A 16,424-nucleotide genomic window follows, 5' to 3' on the forward strand; every position below is an offset into this window, starting at 1 on the left:
TGCGCGTCAGCTGTTTGTGTTATCGTTATCGATAATTCTTGCTTCGATTCGATGTATGATAGCACGTGTTGTGGCTGTTCAGTCCGCGTTTTGTTACCCTAATTTTTTGTATTTATTAGGTAAAATTTAAATAGTGGAAAATAAAACTTAAGTAAATATGGCTATGTTAGCGGAACCCCGTCGGCGCAAGCGGTACAATTTGTGTCCACGCGGCAAGGCATTGTATGAAGGTAAATCTTTTCAATTTAAACATACTCGCCCAAAAATGTATGAGAACGTTTTGTAGATGAAAACCGATTTGGCACCAAAATGCTGGAGAAGATGGGCTGGACAAAAGGCAATGGCTTGGGCGCCAAGCAGGATGGCGAAAAGGATTTTGTTCGCATTCGCTTCAAAAACGACGCTGAAGGATTGGGTTTCGAAGCGAGGGATGACCAGTGGACCACTCACGAAGAGGGTTTCAATGGACTATTAAAGTCACTGAATGGCGAAGATAATGAGGCTAATGGAAAGGAATCTGACCCCGAAGAGGAAAATAGACCCATGGGTTTTGGTTTTAAAGTCGATCAACCGGAGGAACCGTCCAAGAAAAAACTCAAGGAGAACATTAGTGGTATGTCACTGGAGGAGAAGTCTAAGCAAAGTAGGGCTCGAGTTCACTACAAAAAGTTCACACGTGGCAAGGACCTTTCTCAATACAGTGAAAAAGATTTGGCCAATATATTTGGTAAAAAAGCCACAGACGTTGTCGATGTCCCGGAGCAACTAGAGGTGGAGCAGCCCAAGGAAGAAAAATTGGTGGATGACAATTTCGCTGGCGTGCAAACTGTAGCCACTGGCCTTTCGGTCAGCGATTATTTCAAGCAGAAAATGGAAGCCATGAAAAACAGGCTGAAGAAAGGAGTGCAGAGCACTCCAACGATGAATGATAATTCTGAAGAACAGGCTAATGGCCATGATGAAAAGCTCGCTGAGATCTTAGCGGAAAATGATCTAGAGCCCAGCAAAAAAAAGAAGAAAAAGAAGGATAAGGAAAGGACTGTCGAGCCAACAGTTGCACAGGACGAAATCGGGCAATCTGCCCCCAAACTAAAGAAAAAGAAATCCAAACGCTCATCTCAAGATGACACTGAACCCACGGAGGTAATCTGCGTTGAGGAAAAACTAATTACAAGCGAAGAGTCCAATCCACAGAAACGAAAGAAAAAAAAGGACAAAAAGGAAGAAACGGCAGAAGATACAAGTGAAATCATTGAACTTTCTGTAGAGCCTACTCTAAAAAAGAAAAAATCTAATAAGAAGGAGGAGGTTGCAGATGTGATAGAAATTATTGAACAAATAGTAAAACCAGCCCAAAAGAAAAAATCCAATAAAAGCAAAGGAACTCAGGATTTCGTGGAATCCGTCGAGAAAAATGAAAAACCAGCCACAAAAAAGAAGTCCAACAAACTGCATGAAACTACAGAAGACCCACTAGAATCAATAGAGAATCCTGAGGAACCAGTCCCGAAAAAGAAAAAAAAGTCTAAGAAACCCGAGTTGGCGGATTCGGAAGTAATCATAATTAATGATGACTTATCGGAAACCATGTATGAAAATGTTAGTAAAAAGAAAGGTACAAAATGTAAAGATGGCAACCAAACTCATGTAGGAAATGATCTTGAAATCGCAGACGAAACTAGCACAAAAAAGAAAAAGAAGTCAAAGGAACCGAAAAGGCCAGAAACCGAGGAAGTAGAGTCAAAGGAAATACCGCCCCCCGCATCTGATATTCAAAAAACATCAAAGAAGAAAAATAAACTCAATAAGACCGCAAACGCTGTACTGGAGAGTTCTGCACTTGCTACCCCCGTAAGTGCCGTTAATAATATCTCTGGGGATAAGTGCAATCAATCAGCTGATGAAGATTTGCCTGTAACTCTCTTATCGCTGGAAGAGATACATAAAAAACTAAATATTAATAATATTTCTGGGGATAAAGGCGATCAATCAGCTGATGAAGATCTGCCTATAAACCTCTTATCGCTGGAAGAGATACATACAAAACTCAAAACACTTAATACTTTTGAAATTTCTCAATTTTGTGCAGAAAAATTTCAAATGTTCGACATGAGTCAGTTTACCAAGTCGACACTGTCCGAGATTGTGGGCTATGGGACGAGTGAGAACGTGGAGCTGAAAGTGGTGGCAAATAAAACCGATGAACGGCGCATACTAGACCTTTGGAGTAATAAATCGATTGAAACATCTAAGAATTGGAAGCATCCACGTTATCCGAATAAGGTGAGGCCTGTGACGATTCGAGCGGTAAAGAAAAGAGTCGCTTTTAATGGAATTTAGCTCAAGCAAACGAAATATAATTCAACGTGATTCTTATTTTTGTTCGTTTTGTACATAAACAACTTAAGTAGGTAGTTTGTAAGCTTCATGGTTTACATTTTAATGTATAACAACATAATTAATTAAACTGAACTATACATTTCAAGCTGTGACATATTCTTCAGTCTTATTCATAGAACCCATATGCGGTCCGACTGTGGTGAATATTCCCTCCCGTCGTCTACGCATGTTTTTATGAATGAATGTAACGAAATGTAATATCAATGTGGGGGTCTTACCGACTAACAGGATAACATTAAAACTAGTCTGGTGTCACGTTACGATTCGCCAAGCGGCGAGATCGGCGCAGCGGCCTCTTGTCCTGATCCGAGCTGTGGGCTCGCTTTGCGGGTCGATTGGCGTTGCTACGACTAAAGTTATTCAAATGAACATGTGTATCCCACTGCGGAGAAATATGTAGGTTACCAATGAAAGAAGAAGGCATTGTTTTCCAACTTACCGAACCAGACACAATTTCTGAGCGCTCTGGATGCCAGTCCAGGTCTCTTATCACATTCCTATGTCCTTCAATAGCCTCTTTAATCTTACCAGTAAGTACATCATAAACTGCGAAGTAGAAATATGTTTTTGGTGGCAATTTTATGAAAAAAAAAAGGGGAACTTACTTATTATGCGTCCTGTGGCACAGCCCGTGTATATGTAGCGCTGTCCTGTCTGCTCCATTGGTGAAAACTTGGCCCTCAGCAGGGTTTTGGTAACTCGATGACCGCGATACGTCATTATACTGGTATCCCCATCCAGCGCCTTATGTGGATTGTAAACTTCAAAACAAATAATAAATAAATGCAGTTTTCAAAGAGTTAAGGAGCTAAAGCTTACATTCACGTGGCACACGGTTCCATCGGTAGTCCCACATTGAGAGGTCTTGTTGACGTTGCCTGGCTCGGCTGCGATTACGAAGATTGCTGGGCTGCCTCATGTCCCAGATCTTGATGCTTTGGTCTTTGGAGTTGGACAACACATGATAACCATCGTTGCGCGAGTCGATGTAAGTAACGCCGTCATAGTGGCCAATAAAAGACGCGACCGACTTGGACAGTTCGCGTGAGCGGAACGAAGTACGAAGGTCGTATACCTTGAGAAGACCGTCGTCGCACCCGGCGACTATCACATTTGGATCCTTGTCGTGCAGGAAGCACACAGAATTCACATCGTTTCCCGGCATGCGGTGGGTGCGAAGGATCTGTGTGGTCCTTGTGCGGATGTCGGTCACTATGACCGTAGCATTATTGCTGCCACCTATAATCTTGTCGCCAGTGGGAGAGTAGCGTAGCGAGAAGATGGCTAACCTATGGTTTGGCAGTCCATTCACATCGATCCATTGGCAGTCGCCTTCGTTTCCATTCACGGGCATGATGAAAACTAAAAGGGAGAGCACTTAGTATGGATATCAGCGTTCTCTGGCCACTTACATGTACGGGACCAGGTGCTGTAGGCAAAGTGTTGGCCATTTGGGCTGAAATCCGCATCGATGATACTCCACTCAACATCACGGGCACGTATGCGGTTGAGTAGATGGTAAGTGCCCTTAGCGCCGTCGTAGATGCGCACAAAGCCATCTGGAAGATGTAATATACATGTTTCGTCATATCTTCACGATATTTAAAGCTTTTAACAGAAATGCTGACCTTGACAGGCGGTCAGCAGTTTGCTGCCCGTGCGATTGAATTTGGTCACAAAGATTTTAGAGTCCAGCGACATTAGGCGCGTGGACTTCTTGTTTGGTATGTATAGATTTGAAATGTAGCGCTGTTGGTTCTTAGAAAACGAGGAGCTATGGGGCGAAGCCATCCCATTTTCTCGCTTCTGAAGGGCTTGCACTAGATTCCAGCGATTGTCAGGTGTGCTAACCATTCCACTGGAAGCTCTGATCTCCTTGTACATATCGGTGTTCTAGAAGGTTAACCAAGCCATCGAGTGCTAAGTATGGTTATCTGAAGGCAGTGTATTTCATGATTACCTGAAATTTAACAAGATCTGGTTTGCTTCTTATTACTGGCATGTCGTTATTGCAGTAATCAGTTCGCAGTTCCATGTCCATCGCATTCACTGTAAAGTTGATAACATTAAAGCCGAGCTCGTTGTCCGAGGATTCGAAGTCATCATCGTCATCGCTGTTCATCTCGATTCCTAATTGATTCCCCATAATTTTCTGCGTTTCCCTTTTGCCCTCTTTTGTTATTAAATTCACAGTTGTTGAAGTTTGTAGGACCGCAGGTGGAAAGAAGCTAAATACCAGACTGCAACCTGCACTCACACCAAAGTTCAAAAGTTAACAAATTATCGATATATCGCCGATGTAGCGAAAGTAGTATTGGACAGGGTTTCTTATTTGAAAATGTGGAAATTCAAATTGAGGAGCAATAACTTAATAGGTAAAAATCAATATGACAGTCTTTGCCGACTAACTGTGACCGTATAAAATGCTATTATTTCTATTAGTTTAAATTTCAAAAATACAATTAATTTGCTTTTTCATTTTCATCCGGGACATTTTTTAAGTTTACGATTTATATATCTTAAATGTTAAAAAAAAATATTTTATCTTAACAAATAAAACATATAATCAACACATTTTTTGTGTTTCATCTAGCAGTGTCTTTAGTGACTGTTTCACTAGTATTTGATATAAGGACAGAAAAAAGGAAGCATACTGAAGTCATAGCCTGATTCCGTTAAAAAATGATTTTAAACTCTTATCAGTCTACATAAATAGCGAGTCAAGATCTCTCCGTGCTCTGCGGTCACACCAAAGTCGATCACCAATAAGCTATCGATAGCAAAGTTGGGCATGCGCAGTTAACTTTGCAAACTGAACTTTTTAGAGCTATGGCGCAGCTTTCCCGCCGTTAAAGCTTTGCTTAGATGGGATACCATTCCGCGAATAGCTCATGAATAGCACAGCGACTAGTCTCAAATCGATCGCGATCGTGCTTAAACCGAACGGAAAATAAAGAAGCGGCTTGAAATTTGTGATTGTGTGAGTGAACGCGTCCGTGTGTGTCGTCGTGCTGTCGTGCATGTGTGTGTTTGTGTTTGGTAATGAAATTTTGTATTACATTCCCAATATTCGAAACCTGCTGTTCAGAGAAGAGACTTTTGGAGCAACAACAAGAAATGCCGAAAATGTGATAAAACAACAAGCCAAAGAATCGGAATTCCGAATTCCGGACCTTGCGAACTGAACAATCTGCTCTCCCCCCTTTTTTCTGTGTGTGTGTTTGTGTGTATATAAGTAAGAGCTTGGATCTCGTTGGGGGCTGTCGGTGTGTGTGTTTTAATGTGTGCGCCTGCGTGTGTGTGAAATTTATGATAAATACTTTTGCACAAAGCGCGCCCCTTTGCAGCCAGAAGAAGAAAGTTGTTTAGCATATATGCGTAAAAGTAATAGAAATAGCAAAAGCAAAAGCCAAGCAGAAGTGTGTCAAAAAGGGCCCAGAACTGCAAGCATCGCGTGTGTATAATCAAGGCGAAAATAACAAAATAATAGGCGATGCTGGGGAAATAATTTACGAAAAAACTGGAACGAACGACGACGCGGCTGCAGACACATGAAAAAAAGTGAAAGATTGCAAGCTGACGTTTGTGTTTGAAGCTGCGACTGCGTCACGGCATAAACACACACATAAGCTAGCTCACACAGCCAGCCGGGGAGGGTGGTTTAAAGGGGGTAAGGTGGAGAGAGGTTAGAAGACACCACCTGTCATGGGCGCTGGTTGCACGCCCTTCCACCTTTTCGCTCAACCACCTAGATTCCATACATACATATGTGTTTTCCAATTATTTTGACTGGCTCATAAAATATTTTCGGTGTTTGTGTTTCTAATTTATTGCCAGCGAAATGGGCGATTTCTAAAAGCAATTCATTGTTCCATTCAATTAGCAACCCTGCAATTGGCACAGCAAAGCAAGTACTTGACTTTATGGTATTTGACCAACCAATTCTCACGTTCCTTACATACAGTAAAACTTCTCTAAAATATATTCGATTTAAACCTATTATCATATATTGGAACATGATGAGCTTGATTTAGCTTAAGGTGGAATTGGAACAGAATTTAAGTTTTTTGAAGCTATTCCGTTTTTGGTTTAATAGGAAAGATCAGAAATCATCATTACCACTGGCTAGTTTCTATCACTGTCATATGTTCAGTGCTAGTTTTTTATCTTTCCTCCTATCGCCGCTCTGCACTCAACCAAAGTGACGCAATCATTTGCATTTTATTTTAATTTCTATGATTGTTTCACTGCCTGGCTGAATAACCAGTTGCTGTTTGTCGTGTTGTGTTTTGGGTTGGCTGTTGTTTCTTTGCATTTATCAAAACTTTGTATCTGGCTTTAATGTGATTAGCTGTGGCAATTATGCCAATTCAAGTTCATTATGGTTGGCGCGGTTGCTGTTGTTGTTGCTGTAGCAGTTAACTGTTATTATTGGTATTTATTTAATTGTCATTGTTAGCGTTTCGTTAAGCAATATCAGCGATAGAAGAAACAGCAACAGCATCGAAACGAAAGACTTAGGCAACGAACTTGTTCGCCCGATGCAAATGCTTCCGACTGCTTATCAATTTATTTAAAGTGTTTCGATTGCAAACAATTGCCCGTGCAGAGCAACTTTCGTTTTTGTGACTGCTTCTCCTTTTGTCATTTTCTTATTGTTTTTTTTTTCTATATAATTTATTCGCATGGCATTTCGTCCGCATTGATGTGGAAAAGAAACCCAAAGCTGGCACGGAACAGCGGCATGTGTGCGAAATTCTATGCGGCTTCTCGGGTTACCTGCACTCCGCTTCTTAGTCACACCCAACTGGCCATGGTGGCATGATGGGTTGACGGAATGGAATGACGGACTGATGGGTGATGTAAGTCGCACGAGGCGTTTTGTCAAAGCCGCCCCCAGCTAATTTGCCCACTTCAGGAGGGTCTTCCATGTCCATTACAATTATCATTACACGCTAATTATGTCAAAAGCTAAGCGTAATTGGACCATTCAATCACACCGATTATGATCGCATCAAGAGATCAAACTGCCATTTCTGTCGCCATCGTTGTGGGGGCGCTGTTGATTGATATTCGAATCGATGTGTGGGCTGACCAAAGAGCTGGAGGTGATTATCGACAGGTTACTCATCGCCCTGAGAGTAGGGTCTTATAGGGCACGAATTCCCCAGTCGATTCACACATCAATTTGTTGCCTCACATTCGCTTTGGTCGATCAAGAGTAGACCTCAAAAGCGGAACAAAATTTAATTCACAGCCAATCAAAATAATTTGGTGTTACAAAACCTCTTGACGGCCTTCGCCGCATTTGCATTTTCCCATTTCTATTTCCATTTCAATTTTTACCATTTTCCATTAGTGCTGCAGCTGCGATGGGGCGCTGCTCAATCCACAGATCAGCAACCTTCGATGCCGCAACTGGCGCTAATCATAAGGCCTTGCCACCCACCCCCCATTGCCCAGACTTGCCGTTCATTAAACTTGAAAAGAAAGCAAAACGATGACTTCGAGTTCGACTGCGGCTTTTGGCTTTGTCTGAGCTGAGCAACTGAGCCGCATTTGTTTTAATTTTGGTCAAAGCAACAGACGCCGCAACAACGATTCATTCAATTACAGTTACATGCACTTGCACTTGCACTTGCACACACACAATCTGTTTTTTTCCACTTCAATTTAATTGTTGAAGCTAAACAAAAACCGAAAGGAAACCTGCCAGCAACAATCGCGTCAATTAATCAAATGGAAAATGCAACTTTTATGCCGGTGCCAGGCGGCAGTTGCAAGTTGCACGAGCGCGTTGCAACAAAAGCAGCAACTCAAGTTCAATTGTGGCACGTTTGGGCCAATCTCAAGCTCAAATTCCCAACCGAGGTCAATGGCAAGGCGAAATGGCTTTAACCCTTTCGGCGCCAAAACCCATAAAAAAAACTTGTGTCCACCGTGTCCAGTTAATTAAAATTCATTAATAATCTGCTCACAGCCAAAATAAATGAAAGTTTTTGGCTTTGGATGTTGACAAAAAACGCCTGCGCAGAAACTATGTTTTTGTTTTTTTGGGTTTTTGGGCCTGATTTGGTCTTGACCAAAGAAAAATTCGAATCGCAGCCGAAATAGGAAAAGTCTATCTCCCACTCAGCCAGTAATCGTTTTCGGTCATTTTCGTTGGACAGCTTCTGCCATCAGCGGACGGATGACGAGGATGAGCGGATGAACGGATGATGTCGCCCCCAGAACAGGCAACTGCAAACTCGAAAAACTAGCAGAACATACTCGTAAATTCCACGCCAAGTGAAATTGAAAGACGACCAGAAAAGAAAAGTGACAAACTCAACAGGTACAGGTCCACCGAAAACCAGTCGGAAGCTGCTGCCACACACAAAAAAAAATACAGAAGGAGCAACACATAGACACACAACATTATGTATCGGCCAAATTTCTACGAGTCGACTTGCCTGCGCTGCAGCGAGACCGTCTATCAGGTGGATCGTGTGGGGCCGCTCAAGGATTTCACATTCTTCCATTCCGGTTGCTTCAAATGCGTACACTGCGGCACCAAGCTGACGCTCAAGACGTATTTCAATAATCAGCACAAGCAGGATGACAAAGAGGTAAGTGCCGAGCATCGCCGCATAAGCAAAAGTGAGACGAAAACGAAAGACTTAAGCGACAAACGCGTCAGGCTAAATATTTGCACAGCTGCAAGATGCAAAAATGCAATTCGAACGACACTTTTTTTTGTGTGCCTATGCATAATAATAAATAACTTCGTTATTGCACTTCGCCGAGGCGCAAATGTGTGTCAGTGCGGTCTGTCATTCATATGCAATATATACCTATGTGGTATGTATATTCATGTACAGTGCGTTTCGCATGTATAAGGATGCGGTTTGCTATTAAATCGTGAGAAATTTTGTATTAAATGGAATAGATTAGGAAATCAATAGATTTATATTGTCAAGAATATAAATTATTCATTTTGTCATAAAGATAGTAAATTATTTAGTTAATGATTAGTTTATCCTGAACCTGTCTTACAACCACAAAACGCACTGTACTCAGCTCCGTGTTCGTAATTGCATATGTCTATTGCCACCTGCTGTGTGTAGGTGAAGCGGTTAAAGTTGCATTTGCAAGCGACTTACTTTCGGTCTCTGCTCACGCACTCAAACGAAACCCAATAAGGCTAATGGGGTATATTGATTCGATCGCCAGATACATACTTCAAATGATTCAGCTGAAAATTCCTTTATGTATAAGGAAACTCTAATTGTAGATAGTTATCAGTGGTCATTAAGAAGTTTTAAGATCCCAAAAAGCGTAAGAACCGAAAAGGGAGCTCCTTTTCTTTTAAGAAGTTTTATGAAATTCTTTATAATAGATAAACCCTTTTTTTTACGTTTTTTACTTTTAAGTACCAATTTAATGAAGATCAAATCTTCAACATTTTTGGGAAGTTAAACATTGTTTTTAAAGAAAGAAACATTACCCCGAATCTGGTCATGAAAACTGTAGAGTATTTCTATAAAAACTAAGCATGATTTGCCCCTGAACCAATTAATAATCTTGAACGCCATTCCAATACCAGGTCTATTGCAGTTCACATGTACCAAAGAGCGGACCCGGCCATCTCGACCAGACCTCTGTGGGGATTCGTCAAGCCCTGAATGCGCCGCGCACCAACAAATTCGTGAACGAGCAGATCCGGGGCACGCGCAGCGAGATCGATGGTTAGTATGGTGGGGGCAGTCATGGATTCCTAACTTGGCTAACTGCTCTGTTTTTGCGGGTTCTCTGCAGGTGGCCCACTGGGTGGCTCTCGGCAGTCCACGCCGAATGGCTATGGTGGTCGGGAGGTCAGTTCTCCGTCGCAGAACGACTCGGACTACAAATACGGACGATTCGATGCCAGTGCCCTCCACATAGCTCACGCCCTGAAACAAACGGAGATCCAAAAGGCTTACAACAAGGCGCGGGAGAAGCCTATTGATTTCTACCTGGTAAGCAATGCCCACCGATTGAAAATAAGAATATATTCCTATAAACGTAATAAGAAGTCATCCATCCGCCGAGATGCGGAGCCAAGTGGCTGCAAATTAAGAGAATATTTAGTGCAGAACATCTAATGAAATTTTAAGTGGCTAGCGGGGCCAGCTGGTCAAGTGTGTATCTCCCATTCTCTCCAAGCTCCACCGATTGTGCAATGTTCCTGGGCTTAATTAATGCACTGCCCGCCATGATTATGTAGGCTAGTGTGCTATTTACACTTGGCTGTGTGTAATTCTTTGTTCGGGGGGTTGCTCAAGTTTCCAGGTCTGCCGGTACTATTACTTAAGTTATAAGAAAGGTATATAAGAGTAAACTGGAGGGCAAAAGTTTGTTTATAAATACAAAATATGTGCCTTGTTTAAGATTTTTATATCCACTTAGTAGAAATCCGCAAGAAAACCTGTAATATTAAAATCTTTTGGTACACTTTCAAGATATCGAAATTGGCTTGCAAATTCGAAAATTTAAGACTCCAGGTTAAGACGGATAAATGTGATACCCAAATTGATCTAGTTAGTAGAAATTCGCCTAGTTGATGGGATGATCTCTCGAGTAGATTATAATTTATTAGCCCGACTGGTTGGCCAAAAGCCGCTTGCGTTTATCGGTGCTCGCATCTTTATCCATGACTTGGCACTTGCCTCGACTGGAATGGTAATCTCCACTGCGGCTGATGCTCGGGTGAAAGCATTATAATCGCATTTTACGTAAAAACGAAATTCAAATCGCACACGTTTTGCTTTTCTTTGACTCACACTCCCTGCCCCACCGCCGCCTGCCATTTCAAATGCCGAAAACGGATTTTTCTTTCACTTTCGAGAATGCCACACGCGACTGACCAGCTTCAGCACACCGCCACTGACACCAGCACCACAGCCGTCAGAGACAACAGCAAATATTTTTATTTTTATTGCAACGCTCAATTTAACAAATTTCGAACAGGTGTCTGATGGTCCACACACCACACTCAGACGCCGCAAGACAGCGAACAAGAAACATATTTGAAAAACTGCATGCATGCGATCATTAAAAATTGTTCATGTTTTACACACGCTCGCACACACCCGAAACACACATCACCCTCGCCATTTTGGCAGTATCGTTTTCCATATACAGCTGCGATCAAAATAATATCGCAAAAGGTGACACTCTTAAATCATAATATTTGGAAACGGGTTACTTAACAGCTTCCAAATCATAAAATCACCTTTTTGATGGCACAATTTTATGAAAACCAGTCCTTACCATCCTTGGTTAAGCTGTGTTAATGGTTTTTCAGGAGAGTATATATCAGAAAAGACATTCTTAATCAGCTAAGTTAACTATATCTACCCATATCCCAAGTCTCATATCAAACTGATAATTAATATGCTTTCTAATCGCCTGGAAGTTAAAAAAGATTTTACCATTAAGAAATAACTTTATCTTAGTTTAAGATCTACATAGATTGTCATCATCAGACCAAACAAGAAGTTAGCGTAGTAAACATTTTCTGGGGCTGCTACTTTGAACGCGACTGTGACATGCCCAGTGCAGCGTCACAATCGCGGGCAAGACAATGGAAACACCAACGGCAGCGGCGTCACTTGTTTTTCCGGCTGCTGCCGTTTGCTAAATCTAAATTATGCTCGGCACAGTGAAAGTAGCAGCAGCAGCAGCAGCAACAGCAGCTTTTTGTTTGATTAGTGGAGAGTGGAGCGGAGTTTGAGCTCCATCTCTCCCGATCTGCGGTGGCGGTGGTAGCTATACTGGTACTGGTGGTACCGCTCCTCTTTGGCCGCCCTTATGCAATGCACGCGTTTTTAAACGCCATGTAATCGCCGTGTAATTTGGCGCCGCAATTCCATATAAAAACTCTCACGCAGCCGCAAACGCAGACACTTCCTCATAGCTAAACAAAAAAGCTTTTTGCCAATTTACAATTTATGCCACTGTTTTGGTTTCTGTTTTGGTTACTTTGGTGTTTCTTTTCATATATATATATATCTGAATATAGTATATATATAAAATTTTTGGTCGGTGGCCCCGCGCTTGCGCAATAATTAATTTCAACATTTTTGGACTTTCGTTTTCGTTTGGCTCTGATTTGATTTCTTGTGTGTTTATATTTCGCTCTTTTTTCGCCTTTGTCACCGTGGGCGTCGCATAACTGTTTGCTTTTTGCTGCTGCCCCAACATTAGTTTTTTTTTATGGTCATATTTAAAATCCGCTCAAATTCGCTCACGCAATTCCGGCGTCATCGCTTCTGACCATTGTCACCGGGCCTTTGAACCGTTTAGTCTCAGGTTCAGGTGTTTCAATTTGTTGTTTTTGTTTTTTACTCTATTATTACTTTACTTTTTCTGCCTTTGTTTCATAGTTATTGTTTGAACTTGACATTGAATTTTCGGTTTTAATTACACATTGCAGCTGTGCTGCATGGCGCTAAATGCTTTTCGAGTGATACATGTTCCTATGCGGAAGTCATAACTTTGAAAAATCCATTCAAAACAGCAACAGTTGGTCAAAACTGAGCGGGCTTTAAGTGCAGCTTGCAGATCGGTGATTAAATATGATAGCATTGAGAATGACATACTATCAGTGGGTAGATTAACGGTGGTCTAAACCTTTAATTAAGGCAATTAGCAAACTGAGTTGGGGTCGAAATAATGGCTCTAACCTAGGCATTAGCTGCAGTTCAGGAAAATGAAGTTTTAAAAGTCATTTTAAGGAAAAGATAACTTATTTTCGAAATAACCCAACTATTTCAAGGGGAACCTTTTATTTCCAATTAAATATATAGAAGGCAAAGACTTCTTCTATTTTTCCTAACTAAAACTTAATGCTTGGCTTGGCTGCCCACCTGCAATTATCGATACAGAAGCTGCAATTATCAATAGATGCACGCAATGCGTAGACCATCAAATGAGTGGGAGGTAAAATGGGGAGGTGGCGAGAGCCGTAGAAGATGCAACTGCAGTCGGAGTTGGAGTCGGTGGCCTAATGTCAGACATTGAGCCGGGCCTGTGGCAGCTCAGGCGTGGCATTATAATTAGCCAAGTTAACAAGCCAAGCATTGCAAAAACAACAAATCGCTCGCAATGCAATCAACGAAACTGCAGCTTTCTCTAAAACACAAAAAAACATAAACTTACTCTCTGTATTTTCTTCTATCTAACAGGCTCGCGAGGAGCAGGCTCATCTGGAGATGAAGCATCGCAAGGAAGAGGATGACCTCTACAGAAAGTTTGCCAGCAAGCGCGCTGAGGAGGATCGCAAGATTCAGGACGAGTTCCAGGACGAATGGGAGCGCGAACTGCAGCGACTAACCCACAAGTTCGAAAAGGAGCTAGCCACTTCACGTCGCAGCCGGGACGAGGCCAACATCCTGACGATGCGCCACGAGCAACAGAAGGAGGACCTTGAGAAGAACATGACCCTGCGGCGGAGCAAGAAGAAGGAGAGCATCACTCGCAAGATGCTGGAGCATGAGCGGTACGAGACCGCAGCCCTGGTGGATCGCCAGTCCAGCGAGATGTTGGAGCTGATCAGTGCCCGACGATCGGAGTACATGCAGAGCGAGAGCATCTTCCTGGACGATGAGTTCAGTGAGGGTGCCGTTCCCATCGAGTACCCGTTGAATGCACCAATTCCTGCTCCACCGGCAGTCAGCAAGTTCCAAATATACACTGACCCTGTGGAATTCGAGGACGTCGATCGCATCGCCATCTCGGTGGCTCAGGAGGACCAAAAGACTTTCACCGACCTGGTACGCCAGTTGGTTGGCCGCTGCACCACGGACATTGAGAAGGCCCGTACGATCTTCCGTTGGATCACGGTCAAAAACCTGAACGCCATGCACTTCGATGATGATTTGCGAGGTGACACGCCCATGGGTCTGCTGCGTGGCATTAAGTACGGAACTGAGAGTTACCACGTGCTGTTCAAGCGACTCTGCAGCTACGCTGGTCTTCACTGTGTTGTCATCAAGGGATATTCAAAGAGTGCAGGATACCAACCAGGTGTTAAGTTCCAGGACTCCCGATTCCGTAACTCTTGGAATGCAGTCTACGTAGCCGGAGCCTGGCGCTTCGTTCAGTGCAATTGGGGAGCCCGCCACCTGGTCAACGCCAAAGAGGCGCCAAAGCAAGGACGTGGCAAGAACGACAGTCTACGGTTAGTAGAGCTCTTTAGATTACAACGATATAAATTAATTTGCGTATTCTTTGCAGTTACGAGTACGATGACCACTACTTTCTCACGGATCCAAGGGAATTCATCTATGAGTTCTATCCGCTGCAGGAAGAATGGCAGCTGCTGAAGCGTCCCATTACTCTGCGGGAATTTGAGAATCTGCCCTTCGTCCGTTCGCTTTTCTTCCGGTACGGACTTCACTTTGCGGATGAAGGTTATGGAGCTGTGGTGTTCACCGATGACACTGGAGCCGCCACCGTGCGCATCGCCATGCCAACGGATATGCAGAGCTGCCTGATTTTCCATTATAATTTAAAGTTTTACGACAGCGACGAGGAGCTCTCCTACGATGGTGTCTCCTTGAAGCGATTCGTGATGCAGTCAGTAATTGGAAATATCGTTGCTTTTCGTGTGCATGCTCCATGCTCTGGCGCCTTTCTGCTGGACATCTTTGCCAATGCTGTTACGCCGCAGGAATACCTAACAGGCGAACCAATGAAGTTCAAGTCAGTGTGCAAGTTTAAGGTGGGTGCAATGAGGAAGTTTTCCCAAAGGTTCTTAAAGGTCATTGATCTTAGGATAGTTATTGGGTTTAGTCCTTTCGATTAGTCATATCCTTTTTAACGCAAATCCATTATTTCCAGATTTGCTGCGAGGAGCTGCAGACGGTAATGGTGCCACTGCCGGATTGCGCCAGTGGCGAGTGGGGACCAACAAAGGCCACCCGCCTATTTGGACTCATACCCATCACGCATCAGGTGAGTTTGATTGGTTATTTCGTTGGGTGATTTAATTCGAGTGCCCCGTTTGTTTGCAGGATCCGCTTATCTTTGCCGGACGCAGCCTGGACCTGCAATTTCGCATGTCGCGTCCGCTGACAGATTTTATGGCCACGCTGCACAAGAATGGCATCGAGGAGAAGAAGCTGGCCAAGTATGTGACTCACAGCACGCTAGACGACATTGTCACGTTCATCATTAAGTGAGTGCACAGGGAAATGGAAAATTTAATGGTCGCTCATACCAATCAACCCTTTCCCCTCTCTTTCACCTACTCTGCTCTTAGCTTCCCCGAGGAGGGCCAGTATGGTCTGGACATATACACGCGTGAATTGGGCGCCCCTCAGCATCATCATCACCACAATAATAACAACTCCTCATCCTCCTCCGGCGAGAAACATTTGTTGACGCACTGTTGTAAATATTTAATCAACTCGTCCAAGCGGAATTAAGTCGGTTGAGCGGACGCTGGGATGGTTTCCTGAACGTGCGAGCAAGATGGAGGTGGAGATGGAGATGGAGGCGCTCTCTACGCAAACACAAACAAAATGCAATATTAATTATAGTCTACACTTAAGTGGAAACCTAACAAACGTTTACCACATCACAAAATCCATTATGCAGGTGCTAAAAGAGGAAGAAGAAACCAGGCAATCCAGCAACTGGCTATCAGGCCAATCACAGGCCTAATCTGATCAATCACGATGAACGAACGGCGATAATGAACGATAATTTTGCTCAACCATTTGGCAGGCAAGGCGACGACGGCATTCGGAACTTGTAAATACTCTAGACTCTAATCATTAGACCTAAAAGATGCCTAGTAATACCAACCCTAAAATCAGCTCTTAATTAATTTGTACATCTACTGAATAATGCTTAATAATTTATTACATAAACGCAACGTTGCCCCTTTATGCATGAACTTTATAATTATAAAACATATATATACGACTTTGATTTAAAATGTTTAATGTTTTTGTTTAAGCGTTCATAATGTGAATAAAACCTTATTATACAAATAC

At 42.8% G+C, this 16,424-nt stretch overlaps 3 protein-coding genes across 7 annotated transcripts; 2 read left to right on the plus strand and 1 right to left on the minus strand.

Moving 5' to 3' along the window:
- The first annotated feature begins 53 nt into the window (after positions 1-53).
- Positions 54-2,485, plus strand: LOC108109102 (PIN2/TERF1-interacting telomerase inhibitor 1). Of its 2 annotated transcripts, XM_041819691.1 has the most exons (3): positions 55-230; positions 287-1,851; positions 2,090-2,206. In XM_041819691.1, exons 1-3 carry the CDS (start codon positions 158-160, stop codon positions 2,111-2,113), a joined length of 1,662 nt encoding a protein of 553 aa, XP_041675625.1. In that variant the 5' UTR covers positions 55-157; the 3' UTR covers positions 2,114-2,206. The 2 variants fall into 2 exon arrangements, with proteins under 2 accessions (XP_017072975.2, XP_041675625.1); XM_017217486.2 differs by having other exon boundaries at positions 54-230; positions 287-2,485.
- Positions 2,361-4,630, minus strand: LOC108109099 (DDB1- and CUL4-associated factor 11). Of its 2 annotated transcripts, XM_017217482.2 has the most exons (8): positions 4,361-4,630; positions 4,029-4,293; positions 3,813-3,959; positions 3,220-3,762; positions 3,006-3,161; positions 2,840-2,946; positions 2,619-2,782; positions 2,361-2,560 (listed from the first exon to the last, which is right to left on the minus strand). In XM_017217482.2, the coding sequence occupies exons 1-7, from the start codon at positions 4,544-4,546 to the stop codon at positions 2,642-2,644; spliced, it is 1,545 nt and encodes a 514-aa protein (XP_017072971.1). In that variant the 5' UTR covers positions 4,547-4,630; the 3' UTR covers positions 2,361-2,560; positions 2,619-2,641. The 2 variants fall into 2 exon arrangements, with proteins under 2 accessions (XP_017072971.1, XP_017072972.1); XM_017217483.1 differs by having other exon boundaries at positions 2,361-2,782.
- A 574-nt stretch (positions 4,631-5,204) lies between these two features.
- LOC108109086 (hillarin) lies at positions 5,205-16,423 on the plus strand. 3 transcript variants are annotated; one of them, XM_017217452.2, is made up of 9 exons: positions 5,205-5,439; positions 8,571-9,008; positions 9,986-10,127; positions 10,198-10,397; positions 13,608-14,602; positions 14,659-15,145; positions 15,265-15,378; positions 15,438-15,601; positions 15,686-16,423. In XM_017217452.2, exons 2-9 carry the CDS (start codon positions 8,820-8,822, stop codon positions 15,849-15,851), a joined length of 2,457 nt encoding a protein of 818 aa, XP_017072941.1. In that variant the 5' UTR covers positions 5,205-5,439; positions 8,571-8,819; the 3' UTR covers positions 15,852-16,423. The 3 variants fall into 3 exon arrangements, with proteins under 3 accessions (XP_017072941.1, XP_017072942.1, XP_017072943.1); XM_017217453.2 differs by having other exon boundaries at positions 5,205-5,380; XM_017217454.2 differs by lacking the exon at positions 5,205-5,439 and adding an exon at positions 5,514-5,528.
- Position 16,424: the final 1 nt, after the last annotated feature.

Source organism: Drosophila eugracilis, unplaced genomic scaffold (assembly GCF_018153835.1).
Source record: "Drosophila eugracilis isolate 14026-0451.02 unplaced genomic scaffold, ASM1815383v1 contig_1765, whole genome shotgun sequence".
Lineage (NCBI taxonomy): Eukaryota > Metazoa > Arthropoda > Insecta > Diptera > Drosophilidae > Drosophila > Drosophila eugracilis.